The 17,321-nt window shown below is 36.8% G+C and overlaps 2 protein-coding genes across 3 annotated transcripts in view; one reads left to right on the top strand and one right to left on the bottom strand.

Annotated features, from left to right (window-relative positions):
* Positions 1-2,955: 2,955 nt before the first annotated feature.
* On the bottom strand, positions 2,956-12,470 carry rnaset2 (ribonuclease T2). 2 transcript variants are annotated; one of them, XM_036573716.1, is made up of 10 exons: positions 12,374-12,470; positions 11,284-11,392; positions 11,132-11,186; positions 10,928-10,977; positions 10,762-10,819; positions 9,785-9,849; positions 9,553-9,666; positions 7,994-8,039; positions 7,293-7,364; positions 2,956-5,024 (listed from the first exon to the last, which is right to left on the bottom strand). In XM_036573716.1, exons 2-10 carry the CDS (start codon positions 11,349-11,351, stop codon positions 4,800-4,802), a joined length of 753 nt encoding a protein of 250 aa, XP_036429609.1. In that variant the 5' UTR covers positions 11,352-11,392; positions 12,374-12,470; the 3' UTR covers positions 2,956-4,799. The 2 variants fall into 2 exon arrangements, with proteins under 2 accessions (XP_036429609.1, XP_036429608.1); XM_036573715.1 differs by having other exon boundaries at positions 12,170-12,466.
* Positions 12,471-15,742: 3,272 nt separating this feature from the next.
* myom2b (myomesin 2b) overlaps positions 15,743-17,321 on the top strand; it is a 42,264-nt gene continuing 40,685 nt past the window's right edge. The window contains 1 exon segment of the mRNA XM_036573714.1: positions 15,743-15,833. The gene's annotated coding sequence lies outside the window, so the exon portion shown is untranslated.

The raw sequence follows: 17,321 nt of genomic DNA, 5'->3' as shown, positions 1-17,321 counted from the left end.
GAAAAAGCCCTGACATCACGGGTATGATGAGGGCTGTTTCTTGCTATAAGCAGCAAGGACCCCAGGGGCCATTTTGTATGGGTTGTGTACCAAAAACAGTCATAATTCAGTTTTACCGTTAAAATCCCAGGCTTATTACATACTAAGGCATATTATTTAGTAACTACAGGGACTTCAATGCAAACTGGCTGAGCTATACTTAGTTTATAGAAGTGGGTAATTAAACTTTGGGCCTGCTGGTGGGCCCTGGACATTTTTGGGGCTAAACAGGTTGTTTTTTGTCTAAACTAATGTAGGCTGAATAGGTGGATATATATAAATCACAAAAACAATGAATTCAAAATGGGCTGTTTTTGCAGCTTAGTTTGCATACAGTGGTGCTTGAAAGTTTGTGAACCCTTTAGAATTTTCTATATTTCTGCACACATTTGACCTAAAACATTATCAGATTTTCACATAATTCCTAATGGTAGATTCAGAGAATCAAATTAAACAAATGAGATAAAAATATTACACTTGGTCATATATGATCCAATATGATATATCTGTGAGTGGCAAAAGTATGTAAACCTTTCAGTATCTGGTGTTGATTAGTCCTGCACAATTTTAGCTCATTCCTTCTTAACAGCCTCAACTCCACAACATTTCTATAGGATTAAGGTCAGGACTTTGACTTGGCCATTCAAAAACATTTAGTTTATTCTTCTTTAACAATTCTCTAAGCACTTGTGTGCTTAGGGTCGTTGTCTTGCTGCATGACCCACGTTCTGTTGAATTTCAGCTCACGGACAGATTTCCTGATATTTTCGTTTAGAATTTGCTGGTATAATTCTAGTATATAAGTTGGTCTTATTTGTCCACAAAACATTGTTCCAATAGCCTTCTGGCTTGTCCATGTGATCTTTAGCGAACTGCACATGGACAGCAGTGTTCTTTTTGGAGAGCAGCGGAGAGCATCACTGTTGTTTAGTGTTCTCCTAATGGTGGTTTCATGAACATTAACATTAGCCACTGTGAGACAGGCCTTTAGTTGCTTAGAAGTTACCTTAGGTTCCTTTGTGACCTTGCGGACTATTATACGCCTCTAATATTTTTGTATCATATGTATAATTTGGTTCTCTTTATCTACTATTAGGACTTATGTGAAAATCTGAAGTTTTAGGTGAAATGTATGCAAAAATATAGAAAATTCTAAAGGATTCACAAACTTTCAAGCACCATTGTATGTGGACTGTATGGACTAGCAAGTGAATGGTATATTTTGAAAATACCACATCTTACAAAGGAGCCCCCACCGCGACCCAGAAGGATAAGCGGTTGGATGGATGGATGGACAAAGGATCCCTCTATATATCGTTTTATTATGTTTTCTTTAGAATTCATTCCATTTTGTCCTGACAAAAATGAAAGTAATATTCATTATTTTTCACTGTTGCACACAAAATAATTTGACTATGCTTAGATATGACCCCACCTATGATTAGACAGGTCTTAGTTTAGATAAGAAATGCCTGTGAATAGTACTAATCATAACATGCAGACACATGAGCAAGAAGCTGTTTGGTATTAATAAATGATGTCAAATTATGGATGTACTGATCATTTTTTTTTGTGTCACTGAGTTAAAGTATTTGCGAGAAAGATTTCTGAAGCTCCTGAGTTAGTGGCTTTGAAGAATATAGACAACTGCTAACACGTATAATTAATTATAGGGGTGCGGGAAAAACTCGATTCTTAGATGCATCGCAATGCGGACGTGAACGATTCTGAATCGATTCATTCAACGTCAAAAATCGATTTTCTAAATATTTAATTTATACCGTAATGTTGACAGAACGCAAAAGGCTGAACTGGAAGTGCGGAAGTGCAGCGCCCGGACAGTCTGTGGCGGCGGTTAACACTACTGGATGAGCGAGAAATCCGACCGGCTCCCTCTGCATTAAAGCCAGGTTAGATCAGGAGTCACAACACAAATGTTCAGAAGAGCCATTTTGCCTTTCAACGAAGTCAAACCACCTCGGGAGCCACAACATTTAATGTCCAGTATGTGTTAATGTCGTAGTATGGGCTAAAAATATAAACGAGAGCGCAGATTTACTTCGCTCTGCTTTAGCTTTAGCTTTAGCCGCTTTCCTCCCATCTCCGCCAGAACACCTTTCTTCAAAACTAGAAGAGTTTCTTGTAAAATGTCTCAGCGTCCGGCTGTTTTACGAGGCTGAAGTCGCTTCTCATTCGCCAGCTTCTCGTTCTAATTTTCCCGTTCCACCTTAAATTCTGCCTTAGGCGCCGAATGTAACTGCTGCACCATTTAAGGTGGAACGGGAAAATACGAAAGAGAAGCGAGTTCATTTTCGCAACTTTTTAGAGAAAGACAGTCTCTCATTGCAGATTTAACCAACCGCCCTGCTTATAAATGCTATCTGTTGTCTGTTCTCAGTCGTTGAGAACCAGGGCTTTCGCGCTATGCTGCACACTTTGGAGCCGAGATTCAGCGTCCAGTCTCGAAAATGATCCGTAATGCATTTAACATTATGGATCATTACAAATACTTTGTTTTAAAACTACCAAGTCCTCAGACAGTAGGAAGATAGAAATCATGTATAGAAAAAAAAGATGCATCGAGATGCATCGATAATCGTTTTATAATCGCATCGCAGCCCTCTGAATCGTAATCGAACCGAATCGTGAGGTGCCTAAAGATTCCCACCCCTAATTAATTATATATAATATTTTTGTAGTTGAGGTACTGGAAATCAAATTGAATTCCCATAATTAGAACCTGGTAAAACAATTGGTTGAATTGGCCCGATTTATTTCCTAACTTGCTCTAGTAAATGCAACATTAAAAGCAACTTTCTTCCACCTGGCCAACTGAAATCGTGCACTATATAGCTGAAATGAATAACTGATATGCAAACTTACTGTGTATTAAACATGAAATAAATAATCGACTGATATTGAATAAGCTCATGTTTTATTTAATTGAATCAATGCATTACAATCATTTAATTCCCAATTTAAAAAAGTAAAACGTCCATCAGTATTTTCAAGTAATAAACAGCCCTGGATTAACAGGGATAAGACATCATCAGCAGAGAGGAGCATGATTTAAATCTAAACTGTTCTGACATCTAACAGTTGTCTACAAGGCCGAGATAAACAATGGCTGTCTTTGAGTTAGAGATTTACGCTGCTTTCAGTTTGGCAGCGCTGGCCAAATCTAAACCCTACAGACCTCCACCATCTCACTGTACCAGTCCTGACACAGTAGACAAACAGCAGGGAGTGTTGGAAATGCCTTTTAAAATGGAAATATACAGACATTAACTTTTACTTACACAGCATGAACATGAAATGCCCAGGTTACATTTAAATCAACTGAGAGAGATTTGTCCATCCATATCAACAGAATGACACGGGAGAATTCGACTTAAAGCAGAATTACACTGATCTTTCAAAACTGCTGCATAATTCAAACATTGAAATGTAAACAAAGTTATTCAGAGTGGTTTGATGTGAAATGGTTCAGAGAAACTTACTGACTCTGGTTTCTTTACAATGGTGGTGATAGGAACCAGGGGTCACAGTGTCTACAACACAAATACAGCCATTTTACTTACTACCTAAAACCACCAGTGAACCTACACATCTGAGTTAATACATGTAATGTAGATGATGGTAAAATCATGGTAAATATGAATATGTTTATAATTATGTTTCTTTAGGTACTAGTTTACTGACCTACATTCATTCTCTGCCATGAATGTATAATATTACACTTTGAATTTATTATAAATGTAATCCAAAACTAGTAAAAGCAACATTGCAGGCATTGTGATCAGTAAATGTACTCATTACTATTTCATGTAGTAACTTTCTGTGAGGGAGCTTTTAGAGGGGGACGTCTGGTTCCTATCACCACCACTGTGAGCAATTCTGACTCTCTAGAATGAAGCATTTCACACCAAACCACTTTGAATTACTTTCTTCACCTCTTAACCATTAAAATGTGCATTAAAAAATGCTGTAGTTCTGTAATTCTCACAAAAGATTTAATCAAAAGACAGATAATGTTGTATAATTTAGATTTTACTTTCTAACTTCTTAAAATGTCTTTCCCCACCACATTGTCTCTTTCAGAAACACAACACCTGATTATTGAAGAGATACTGAGAGTGCAGGTGCTGACCCCTAGTGTTAAAAACTTGTATGCACACATTTACTGTATTTGGACACCTAGTGGTCAGAATACACAGCAACTAGCTTCTCAAATGAAACATAAAGTAAGACAAATGAGAAAGAAGTACACAGTGTAAACATTCACATCCAAAAAAAGCTAACAAACCGACCAAGCCCAAAACCCAATAGCCTTAAAAAGAGAGGTATTGCACCGTACCCAAAAGACGCTGATCTGTTGTGCTATGTAATTTAATGATCCCATGACATACATTCCAACATATTCTAAAAAATATTCTAAATGTTCTTTAATGCTTAGGAGTTTAACGTACAATTTACACTCAACTAGCCAAACTGTTACGAGTTATTAACAGGGATCCCGTTAAAGTTTTAACAGATCTTCCAGCATATAATTTATGCATGTGATATACCATGTAAATCATACAAAACATATGCCCAGTGTAAATTGCATTAACCTGATTACTTTAGTAAAAACAAGTGAAGAAAGCCCTGTTTGCTCTGCAATGGTCAACAGGCACAGGAAAACAGCGAAGCCAAACTGCTCTAAAAATTTCAACAGCAATTGCACCACAGGCCTAGCACACGTGGAGTGTTGCAAACCTCTAAGCCTTAAAGAAGCCTCTGCCTTTGTGTTTAGCGGATAATGGAGGGTAGTAGACTGGCACAGAGGGGTCACACACTGTGAATCCTGAGCGGCTGAGGGAGACAAACGGCAGAACTTCGTTGCCACTGATCAGAAGTTCCTCGCTGGTCTTCTCACAGTTAGTCAGCTGAAATTGCTTGTCAACGCAGATCTCTATCTGTCCCAGGGTCTGGAACTGGCCTCCCTGGAAAACAAATTATATATAAGCATGGTGAAATATATTCACCACTGGCAGAACTTTCTGTTCCTGTTTTTTTGCAGTGTGCAACAGCAATAACAGTAACAATAACAATACCAGAGCGATCAACAGTGACATTAACAGCACAGCCAGTAAGACAGTATATATATATATATATATATATATATATATATATATATATATATATATATATATATATATACACACACACACACACACACACACACACGTGCTGCTTACAAGAGTTTACCCTCTTTAAAATCCACCCTCAAATACCTCTGGTCTGTGTTCTTTTAACATCCAGAGTTCAATTCATATCATGCAAAAAACAGCTAGCTAGCAAACCACTATCGTTAGCTAACACACTGTTTTTGCCTTGCAAGAGGTAATGTTTATTTCTGAGGTCTTTTCAGTGATGCTAACTTCCATTACATCAATGGGCTACTGACAGGCTTGTTGTTCATCACTATGCTGCCAAGCACACCAATGCCTCTCTGCTTTGAGCTCTGCCTTAACCCTTTAATGTTCTGCTCAACCATTTGGTAGAGCACATTTTGAGTCACTATATATGCCACAAAGTGACATCTCACCCGTTTGGTAGACATGAATATTTTTAAAATTATGGGTTAAAAAAAAAACGAAAAAAAAGCACCAAACAAATAAAAAATACAAAATATGAAAGTCCATTTCTTTTTTCTTGGTGAGGACATTGAAGGGTTAAGGAGACACTGGATTGGTTTAGAAATTTTTCACTCAGTTGATCCCACCTTAATAAGTCTGTTCACACCCAAATTTAGACCAAAACTTCTCATGGTTGTCTCGTTACAAGCTCACGTCTGGCCCTGCAAAACTAGTCCTGATGTAGACTGTTGATTTTTTTAAATGATTTTTTCCAAATATACAAAAATCACACACTCAAATCAAAACTGCTGGGTTGAGTCTGTTGGGTCACTCTCTTGGCAGTTCAGCCATGTGGTTAGTGTCTTATGTTGGATTATTTCCATCATAGTCGGTAATATACGATATTTACCTGAATTTATAGCTGAATATTAAGTTAAAAATATTAAATATTAACTCATGTAGACAATAACTTTAGCAGTGGAATAAATTAATTGCTATTGGCTAGTATTTGCTGTAAGGCTAAACTGTCGGTAAACATACAACCTGATGAAAAGACTCTGTTTGACTGTTTGTCAGGGTGCATTTGTGGTGTGGTTGTGTACTGCTAATTTATTTTTTTAATTTTAGTGTTCACAGAAGTTAACAAACTAGGCCAGAAAATCCTGATCGTCCTCATAAACACAATCCCTGATCAACTGTTATTGTAAACTTTATTCTGAACTTACAAATAACTGATTTTTACTTATATGGTATTGTTAGTTTGCATGTGTGTAATTGTGTGCACGTATGGTATCGATTTAAATGTCCCAGAATTCTGAATTGTAGTTTTTTTAAATAATTAACTAAGCCTGATTGTCTGTAACCCTGCAATGTAGTTGTTTTCACCCACTAAGCTGGGTAAAAACCCACAAACCAGCACCCTGGGTGAAAACCATCAACTCAACACAGGGTTAAAACAAATTACGCTGGGTTTGTCCATATTGAACCTGTATTTGATACAACTTGTGTGATTTTTGTGGCAGGCATTTGTGGTACTTTATGCTACAAAAAAGACTAGAATAATTATCTTTTTAAATTTTCTGTTCTTGTAAAATTACACCAAAGGGAACCTTATACAGGATAGATAGTGCGAAAGGATACCTAATATTTATCCAGGTATTTTGAAATGTTCTTTCAAAACAACTTGAACAAGACTCTAAATATTATTTTCATGTTAGCTATCTAAACAAGCTGGTTGTAAACAAAACTGTGTTCTTACATAATGTATGTTTAGTTCGGTTTTTGGCCTTTAATTCAGATATATGCCATTTATGATCTCAATGACGCACAAAAACTACTAATAGCGCCCCCTTGCAGAGAACCTTCAGCCTGCTAAACGTGAGGGAGTGAGATACAAGTCTGATCCATGAGGAATTGCTAAAGATACGTTCCCCGCATGGTCTTCAAGTGAAATGTCCGGAAATTCGTCTTTCGTACACAATTATGTGAAAGATTTTCTACAGACTACATTCTCAAAAAGCGGTGGGGGCATATCTCCAGTGCGTCCAACATACATCACCCCTATGCTTTCAGTAGAAAATACCTCCTAATATGTCCTACTTAACATGTTTAGGACTGAATTGCGACTCCTACCTTTCCTGGAACGCACTGAATTTTTGGTGTTACTCCATAAGAATTCATGATGCTTTCCTCCAAATCTCCCAGCTAAAGAAAAGAATAGGGAAATAATCATATGACATGCAATCACAGCCACAAGAAATTTGACCATCACAAGACTGATAAGTTGAACAACCAGTGGCTCAGTATGGTCACCTGACTAACAGGAACAATGAGTCACAGTTGCTTTACAAGCTCAGCTGATGTGTTTCTCGTATAGTATGTTCTTCATTCCTCAAACTGATGATCATACAAAAACACACCACAGTCTGAACGGTGACAGGAAGGTTGTCAGGAAGGTTTGTTTCTCAGCGTTTCCCCAAAATAATCAAAGCACAGGGAACAGAGTATTATGGCAGAAAAGGGTACTACTTTGAAACTCTGAACAGTTACGATGATCTTTAAAATAATTACGCCTATGGGGAAACCAGGCCGCTGCTGGTTACTTAAAATGTACAGTTCATGCGGCCGAACCATTGTGCTAAGAATGGCGTCGACGCCCATCTTTTGCATTATTTAAAATATGAATATCAATTGCGAACAGCCCACACTGCATTTCTGGTCAAAGTTCAGTCTAAAATATTTATAAGTTCTACTTTGTATTCATCTGCATGAGGGCACAGTTCCGTCCACATTATAATTATAGTAGTCAGAAGCCAGGAGCCTCTCTCACTCACCTTGTAGTACTTTTCATAGGGTACAATTTGGCTTTTCTTCAGGGCTCTAAATTTAGAAAAAAGAAAAAAAAAGTCTTGATGACTTGAGAAAGAACAGCATGTCAACCACAGACCTGGTTTCTGTTCACAGTGTTTGTGCAATGACTTAATTGAAATCATGGGGTGCTGCAACAAGTACTGCAAAACTCCATCAGTTCCTGACCTTCTGTGGCACAAGAGTAAAACACAACTGCTTATAAATATTCACTATGCATTTCATATGTACTTCATATGTATGAAATGCATAGTGTTACATACATATGCATTCCTTATGTATATAGCATGTACTAATGCTGCAGACAACTGTTTTAGTGGAGCCAAATACCAACTCCCCCTTCGTGTGTGCGCACATCATGCAGGCATATGGACACCACACTTCATGTTCACAGTTTTTTGTTGTTTCTGTTTATAGATAACTAGTAATAGTGAATTTTCTAACAGGAGATACATGTTTAAAACAGAAATCACAAATATAATTTAGCGTCCACATGCCCGTCTGACGTGTGTGCATGCAAAGTGGAGTCAGATTCTGTGGGGAGGTGAATTTGACACTGTTGCTTTTAGCTACACAGTGAAGTTTTATAGTACATAGTAAATCATACTGTGTCCTAAACCACACTGACAGGTCTGTGTGACCTTAATCAAGAGCTGGATGCAGATTGAGAGAGGTTTGGGGATGTATTTAAAGAAAACATATGGGTGACTAATGATTATAAATCGTAATGTTTAGCTACAATCTCCACTAGCGGGGTTTCTATGGATATTATCAAATTTTATGTAATGCTTTTTAGGACATTTTTCATAATAATGCTGTATTACTCATATTGCACTGTGCCAGCCATTTCATATATTTTTTTGTTTTTCGTCATATAATCAAGAACATTTACCAGCTGCACAAATACAGTTAAAGGCAAAACTTTAAACACCCCTGGATTTTGTTGGATTTCTAAGCGAAAAAGTTACACATCTTCTACAGGGATAGAAAAAAAAATATATGGCATTTTCCTGCAAGTTTCAGTGCACAATTTATATTTATTTGCTGAGTTTAACACAGCGGGGAAAAAGTACAATATAAATTGCACAGGCCATATTCTTGTTGTATCCACCCCCCACCCAATAATTCAGCAAATAAACAGTAAATGTGCATTAAAATGTGCAGAAGTGTGTTCTCTGTAGAGGATGTGTCCACTTATTTTCACTTGAAAATCAACAATAGCACTGTCATTTGAACAGCGGTGCCTAAACTCTTGCATATTCCTGCAATTATACAGCAGTGCTCATCGTGAACCATTAATTAATAATTAATTAATAATAATTAATTAATAATTCTAGCATTTGTTAGCAAAGTTATTTTCATAGCTCCAGCGTTAAATTAAAGAAGTAATAACAACTGGATGCCAAACACACCCTTGTTGATTAACTAAATCTGGTGTAAGCAGATAATTGTGTCATTTTGTAATTCCTTTAAGCACGGCACACTAAAACTCAATATCCCTTTAACACTGCAAATGTTCACCCACCCATCAAGATCCAGCTTGTGGTAGAGCTCGAGGGCTTTGCTGAAGTATTTGTGTTGACTGTTTAAATCTTCATCTTTGGCGGCGCACGTTCCATGTTTCAGCCATTCATACTTCCTGAATAACAACAACAATAAGGCCATTAGTGCTTCATTGCAAAGTTGTGGTAGTCGTGGGATCGGCAAACATTACACAACATTACAGAAGTGAAACCTGTAGTTTTTAGAAGTCATACCAAAATGATGTAGATGCAGGCTGAAGAAGATCTGGCCAAAATTTTCTCATTTCTGGAAGTAGGTCCTGAAAATCAGACAAACGGAAGCATGCAAATGCAGGAAGGCATTTTCTGTGATGTATGTAGATCCAGTGGTGGACAAAGTACCCTTTCGTTTTGTTTCAATTTTCAGCCCTCTATCTGTCGTGTGACTTGCTTTTAAATACACTTAAGAATTTCCATTAACAGTTTCTGTAAAGGAGATCTGTGTGACTGAAGACAGGAACAGCTAACTCAGTTTTTCATGTCTGCACCCACAAGGAACAATGATCATTTTTCCGATAATTAGAGTCAGCATTTTAAGTTTTCTTTCCAACATGCATCTTTAACAAAACTGCAACTGACAGAAACTCTCCTGGCTCAATGTCACAGCCACAGCCTTACTGGATTGGTTGAAATAAGTATCACATATCAAATACAACCAATTAAAGCTTCAGTAGCCTGTCTCAGAGTCTCGCCCACAGCGCTATCCAAAGCCTGTCTCATGCGATCATAAATTTATGTGTTTGATTATGCAGGGATATTTAATGGATTACTTAATAATACCCAATAATACTTATTTAATTTAATTATTTTTATAAAGAGTTATCTGAATATTTCTTTAGTGATTATTTAGTGATGTATTACTACATTTTCTTATCATTTACATAATTATACTGTCTGGATGCCCCATGCACTATTTTTATAATGTTTAAATGCTTATTTTTAATATTTCATTAAACATTACATTAATGTATGTTCATTTTGTGAAGGAATTTTCATACTATAAATGTTAAATGTATGCCAAATGAATGCTGGCCCTATGTACTGGTTAATTGGCCCTTAGTACAATGTTGATCAATACTGGTATTAGCCCAGAAAAACATACTGGTCGACAGCCAGTAGCAGCCACACAGGCCTGTTTTACCCTCTAACCCAAAAGAGACATGCTCACATACCTCTATCAGACTTGGATCGAAGTGCCAAGATGAGTTGCAACTGATACCAATGTTAGGCCTGTGTCACAAAGACATTTTTCATCTGAATCAACAGTTTGGAAAGATTAACCTATCTTTAAAAGCTTTTGCTATGCCACCAAGTAAAACTTTAGGATTTCGAACCTACCAAAATCCATGCAAGGTCCAATAACTAATGTTTGCAGTGCAGTGTTCCATCTAAAAACAAACAAACAAACAAACAAAGCAGATGCTGTTAAACTCACGAACCACACTTAATGACAGAAATATCATCTATGCAGGCTAATCTGCATGACTCAACTAGTTTAACAGCTTCTATTTATAAAACCAGTAATATCATTTGGTTTCTTACGGTGCAAAACGTCTCTGGCCAGTGGTGAGTCAAGATGAGTTTGGTCCAGTCTCGCCTAAAAGAAGCACAGTCCATTCATGACATGAACAGAATGCTGATTTATGGTGTACTGAAGTTTTACATGTCATTTCAAATAACTAAATCCACCTTACCGAGGATGCATATCCACCGGCGACATGAAGACACATCCAAGACACAGGAAGACTGCAATCGACTTCATTCTTCTTCAGAAGTAACCCAGAGGACAGACCCAAGTTAGGACTGTTTTTAAAATAAGAGGTTAAAAGAGGTAAAATGTTAAGTGACACTGCTGCTCAATACTTTGGAATCAGTGTTTCTGGTAATACAAACCTCTTGTTTTTAATATATAATTAAAATATTACCAGCATAATGTTCCTGTGAAACATCATGAGTTTCAAAAAAATGCTGAACGGTTACGTTTCCTCATAAACGTACAACTTTGAGGGAATTTTACAAAGCTGAAAATAAAATAAGTGTTCTAAAAAGACAGGCCTATTATGTACACTTCTATATTTTTATAACAAAAAATAATGCTAATACCGCTCAATTTGGCCAACTTTAACAAAGGAAAAGGAAGAAATTTTAGATGTGTTCAGAATGATAAATGGAGCTGTAGATGATCCCAAAATCAATGACTAGTAACGTGATAAATGAATATTTATGATATCATATATTGTTCATATACAGGGACACTTTAATAAGAGGCTCCTACAGACACCGTAGATAATAGTTAATCATATAATAACTTCTTGTTGTTCGCTAAATACTTTAAACACTGAACGTCTAAAGCATCATTTGGAGTCTTGTTTATATTAATCAATAAGAAGTGAAAGAACAGAGACTGTTAAAACGAAAAGCGGTTCAAAGCACTGGAGAGGTGCTGTAACGTTAGCTTACTCTGCTATTTACTCTGGTTCCTTGGTGAACAGCTAATGGTAATCACAGAGACACAGAACAGAGACGAAAGCTTAAACAAAGTCAAACTAAAAGAAGAGCAGAGCAGAGCTTGTGTCCTACCTATGTCTCTCTCTCTCTCCTTCTCTCTCTCCGTCCCAATGAAATAAGGTTAGCGTTCAGAGCGTTAAGCTAACAGACACAGGCGAGCTTTGTTATTACCAGCCCGGTCTGCATACGAGAAAGTTCCTCACCACGGCGCCTCCGTTTTTCTTTGATAAAAGAGAGGTTAAAAGCAATAAACGAGGCAAGAAACAAGCTCTTAACTTCTCCCAGAAGTCCGCGGACTGCCACAGTAAACAGTAAACTTCGTGGTGAATATGTTGACACTTTTTCGTCCACTGAGTTTGCGCGGATGAGCTGGTCATGTGATGACGCGGCTCCAGCATCACGTGACATGTGATTTCGCGTTTATATACTTACACACATATATATATACATATATACACACATATATACATACACACTCATATATATATACATATATATGTATGTATGTGTACATATATACATACACACACATTATATATATATATATATATATATATATATATAATATATATATATATATATATATATATATCATCCATAACATTAAAACTACCTCCTTGTATCTACACTCATTGTCCACTTACTATATAGGTGCACTTTGTAGTTCTACAGTTACAGACTGTAGTCCATCTGTTTCTCTGCATACTTTGTTAGCCCCCTTCTACCCTGTTCTTCAATGGTCAGGACCCCCATGGACCCTCACAGAGCAGGTACTATTTGGGTGGTGGATCATTCTCAGCACTGCAGTAACACTGACGTGGTGGTGGTGTGTTAGTGTGTGTTGCGCTGATCTGAGTGGATCAGACACAGCAGTGCTGCTGGAGTTTTTAAACACCTCAGTGTCACTGCTGGACTGAGAATAGTCCACCAACCAAAAATATCCAGCCAACAGCCTCCTGTGACCACTGATGAAGGACTAGAGAATGGCCAACACAAACTGTGCAGCAGCAGATGAGCTATCGTCTCTGACTTTACATCTACAAGATGGACCAACAAGGTAGGGGTGTCTAATAGAGTTGACAGTGAGTGGACACAGTGTTTACAAATTCCAGCAGCACTGGATCCAGTGTCTGATCCACTCTCAACAGTGCAACACATACTAACACACTACCACCACATCAGTGTTGGCCAGGACCCCCACAGAGGTAAAGGTGGGATACAAATTATGCAAAGAAACAGATGGACTACAGTCTCTATACAGTAGGTGTATATATATATATATATATATATTTATATATATATATATATATATATATATATATATATATATATATATAAAAGACAGTATATGGATGCAGGGCAAGAAAAAATATACAGAAGTAAAGAAAAAAAGAAAATGGAGTACAGTTTACCTAACAGCATCATCAGTATAAAACTTTGAAGGAATATGATGAAGTAAAAAATAACCAAAGTGATTTATAGATATACTAGGCCTATTATATTAGCTAATATATAATTTATAATAAATAATAATGCTAATACTACTCTATTTGCCAAGCTTACTATTATTAAACAATTTTAAATTTAATGCTGGTTATGTGAAAAATATCTATATAAAATAAAATTCAAAAAGACTTTGTTGTTATCAAAGGGAGATAAAGTGCTGTTTCATTGCTTTAACAGTGCTGTGAAGCCATTAAATTCACAATTTCACAGTCAGATTTTGATATTTTGTCACAGATTATATCTGGTTAACCATGACAGCGGTTTAAAAGCATCTATGCAGAAAAGACAACTGCTGCTTTGTGTCTGCTTTCTCAGGCCACTGGTCAGTACACTAATGTGAGATGTGGGTTTGACTATTTAGGTTAACATGTTTGACAACTCGATCGACAGAGTGATCTCATGTTGGAATTACACTAGAGCAGACATACAGTTCATAGCATGCTGTGCCTTGGCTTTGGCCCCAGTGCTGCCCTTACTGTCCCTGTGAACTTAATCTGCTGTTAAAAATAGGACTCGGCTGTATCACTGTCTTCAGGGGGGATGTCTCAAGAAACTAATGCAAGACTACCAGCAAGGCTTAAACTAGCTTTTAGCAAAACTGATTAAAAACTCACAGCTTTATAACAGTTTTCACACTTATTAAAACTTTTTAAATGAATTTTATATAGGTTATTTTTAATTTACATAATATACTGCTATTATTATTATTATTTAAAATTTGTTTTTGTTTGTTTGCTATTTTTTTTTTTACCTCATATTAACAAATTAAAGTCCTTATTTCTCAGCCAAGGCCTAAAACATTATAAGTTACCATGAATTAGTTTCAGTGCTTCTCCTACTCAGTACAATCACTGCAAAATCGATATCTTGGATTATTCAATCTGTTTCTGTACATTTTTAGTTATTTTAAGCAATTTTGCATAGTGACAGTGTCTTATTCCTTTGGCACTTTATTTTGCTTGTTGTAAGAAATAATGCAGATAATTTACTTATTTTAAGAAATGCTGCTTAAAACAAGTAAAAAATCCCTAGAAATAAGTTACACCATCTTACAATATTCTTACAATCTCATAATGAGAAATATTAGAGATATTGGCTACATTTAGGATGTTTTCACTTGCAAACATATCAATTCCTGCGGTTTTTAGTGTTTTCTGTCCACTAACACACCCAAATTAACCTGTGAAGAGCTTATTAAATAAGCTTGGCTGAGTAGTTCATTCAGATGTGCTGGAAGCTGTAAAAAGCACTGAACTGTACAGGACAGGGAAAGAACACTGAATTAGTGCATGCATCTGTTAAAGGGGAACTTCACCCATATTTCAAAATTTGTGCTTAATTAAATGGTTGAAATGTAAACAAAGTCATTCAGAGCGGTTTGATGTGAAATGCTCAGAAAAGTAGTTTAATGCCTCTAAAAGCTCCCTCACAGAGAGCTATTATATGAAATGACAACAAACATGTTGTTGGAGTGCCTGAGTCATTGTTTGATGATGATAATAAAGAAGGTTTTGGACTAAAACCTATTTTTAAAATACATTCATGGTGGAAGAGTACATGAATGGTGTGGTAAGGCAAAATAGTCCCCAGAGAAAACTTATTTTTTTCAGATTTATGACTATTTTACCATCATCAACATTACATACAAACATTCAGACGACACGTGTAGGTTCACTGGTGTTTTTGGATGGTAAATAAAATGGCTATAATAGTGAATAGGCATGGTGACCCCTGGTTCCTATCACCACCACCGTAGAGAAGCCTGTAATTCACCTAGTACCTAGTGCAAACCCTTTTGGGCTTTTTTTGTGCTTGTCCTGTTTTGTTTATTGATTTATTTTTTGTATCCTAATTCTCACGTTTAGTCTGTTGTGCATAATTAGTCTTTTGTGCATAATAAAAGTTAAAAAAAGAAGGACTGTGTAAGTTTCTCTACAATTAACCATTTCAACCACTCTGAATGATGTTTACATCTCAAGCACTGAATTATTCAGAAATGTTGAAAAATTGGTGGAATTCTCCTTTAAAATTTTGTCAGATATGCCTCTATCCTGTCCTGGTGAGAAATAACGTGGGAAGTTTGTGTAAATGCTATATATAGTCGTCTGCCTGTCCATACATGGGATGCATTCCGGGCGGGTAATATTTTGGTTTTGTTCAGCTGGTCAGCGCAGGGCGAGCTGAGGCTCAGGCTGAGCTGTTGGCTATCTGTGCTTCCCGCTCCTGAAGGGTGAGTTTGCTGCTGTACTTCGCTCAGAAGTCCTTAAATTAGCCCTTATATAGCCGCTAGAAGAAATTACTCAGGACTAGAGGATGATGGAGACTATTTCTCAACAGCCTGCTTTGTCCTTGCCTGCCTAAATGCTAATGACGGCGATGATTACCGTGATGATAATAACGGTGGAATATGAGCGCTTAATTAGACCTATTACCTCGTATTTTTAGCTCTGCTGCTGATCACGCAGACTAATCAAATAGGCCTATTCGTGTGTGAATAGAGAGGCGGATAGTAATTGATTGAGAAGGTGACCTGTTTTGGTCACATACGATTATTATTTTTTTTTATTTCTGTAAAAAATATTAATGTTTTTCAAACTTGTTAAAGTGAGCTCGCAACGAACTCTGACTACCGTTAGCTAACGTTAGCTTGCTGCGGCTACACAGTTAGCATACAAAGCGCTTAACTACTAAGTTAGGATAAAACTGTATAAACGCAGAAATAGCCGACTTAATATCTTCTTTGTGTTCTGTGATGTGAAAGAAACTTTATTTAGATATATTTTGGTTCAGTCACGTTTGAAATCGTTAATTTGAGTGAGGTCAAGTATGCTAACCTAGCTAGCTAGCGTTAACGGTTTCATTGCAAACGGTCCATCATTTGGGGGGCCTTTAGTTTTAAAGTGCTTTCGTATTAAAGGATAATTCCGCCAATTCTTCAAAATTTTGGCCTAATTCCGTTGTTGCAGTGTAAACAAAGTCATTCAGAGTGATGTAAGTTGTAAAATGGGTCGTTGAAGAGAAAGTTACCGACTCAGATTTCTTTACAGTGGGGGTGATAGGAACCAGCGTTCGCCATGTCTACAACACAAATATAGCCGTTTTATTTACAGTACAAAACCACCAGTGAACCTTCATGTGTTCCGAGTTTCAGTATGTAATGTTGATGATAGCATAATAGTGAAAAATCTGAAAAACAGGAGGTTTCATTTGGGACTTTCTGTGCCTCACAATGCCATACAGGTAACTTATCCTTCCACCATGAATGGATTAACAATTTGGGCTAAAACTTTATCACATACTATCACAAAACAATGTCTCAGATTTCAGGCAGCGTAGATTTGGCTATTTCTTGTAAAAACTCTCTGTTAGGGAGCTTTTAGAGCTGGACGTCTGGTTCCTATCACCACCACTGTGAACAATTCTGACTCTGTAAGTTTCTCTAGAACAGAGCATTTCACACCAAACCACTCTGAATGACTCTGTTTACATCTAAACCATTTAATTATTTAGAAATTAAAAAATAAATGGTTCACCTTTTAATACAGGAACGTAGAGAGTCAAATTTAGCTTTGATAATTTTTTTGGGATGTTGGATTTATCTTTTAAGGTTTGGAATGATCTATAGTTAGGAATAATTTATCAGCACTAAATTTGGTTATTCTATCAGGAATATGATGGATAGAGTATTGTTTACCTCTGTAAACCTTGGATGAGACAG

The sequence above is a fragment of the Colossoma macropomum genome, unplaced genomic scaffold (assembly GCF_904425465.1).
Source record: "Colossoma macropomum unplaced genomic scaffold, Colossoma_macropomum, whole genome shotgun sequence".
Classification (NCBI taxonomy): domain Eukaryota; kingdom Metazoa; phylum Chordata; class Actinopteri; order Characiformes; family Serrasalmidae; genus Colossoma; species Colossoma macropomum.
This window is presented reverse-complemented; position numbering and strand designations above follow the sequence as displayed.

Excerpts from the sequence above, each read along its gene's own strand:
- rnaset2 (XM_036573716.1), bottom strand. The coding sequence starts at position 11,351 with ATGAAGTCGATTGCAGTCTTCCTGTGTCTTGGATGTGTCTTCATGTCG. Across the intron at positions 10,978-11,131 it reads GGCCAGAGACGTTTTGCACC|ATGGAACACTGCACTGCAAA; the intron begins GTAAGAAACCAA and ends GTTTGTTTTTAG. Across the intron at positions 7,365-7,993 it reads CCTATGAAAAGTACTACAAG|CTGGGAGATTTGGAGGAAAG; the intron begins GTGAGTGAGAGA and ends TCTTTTCTTTAG.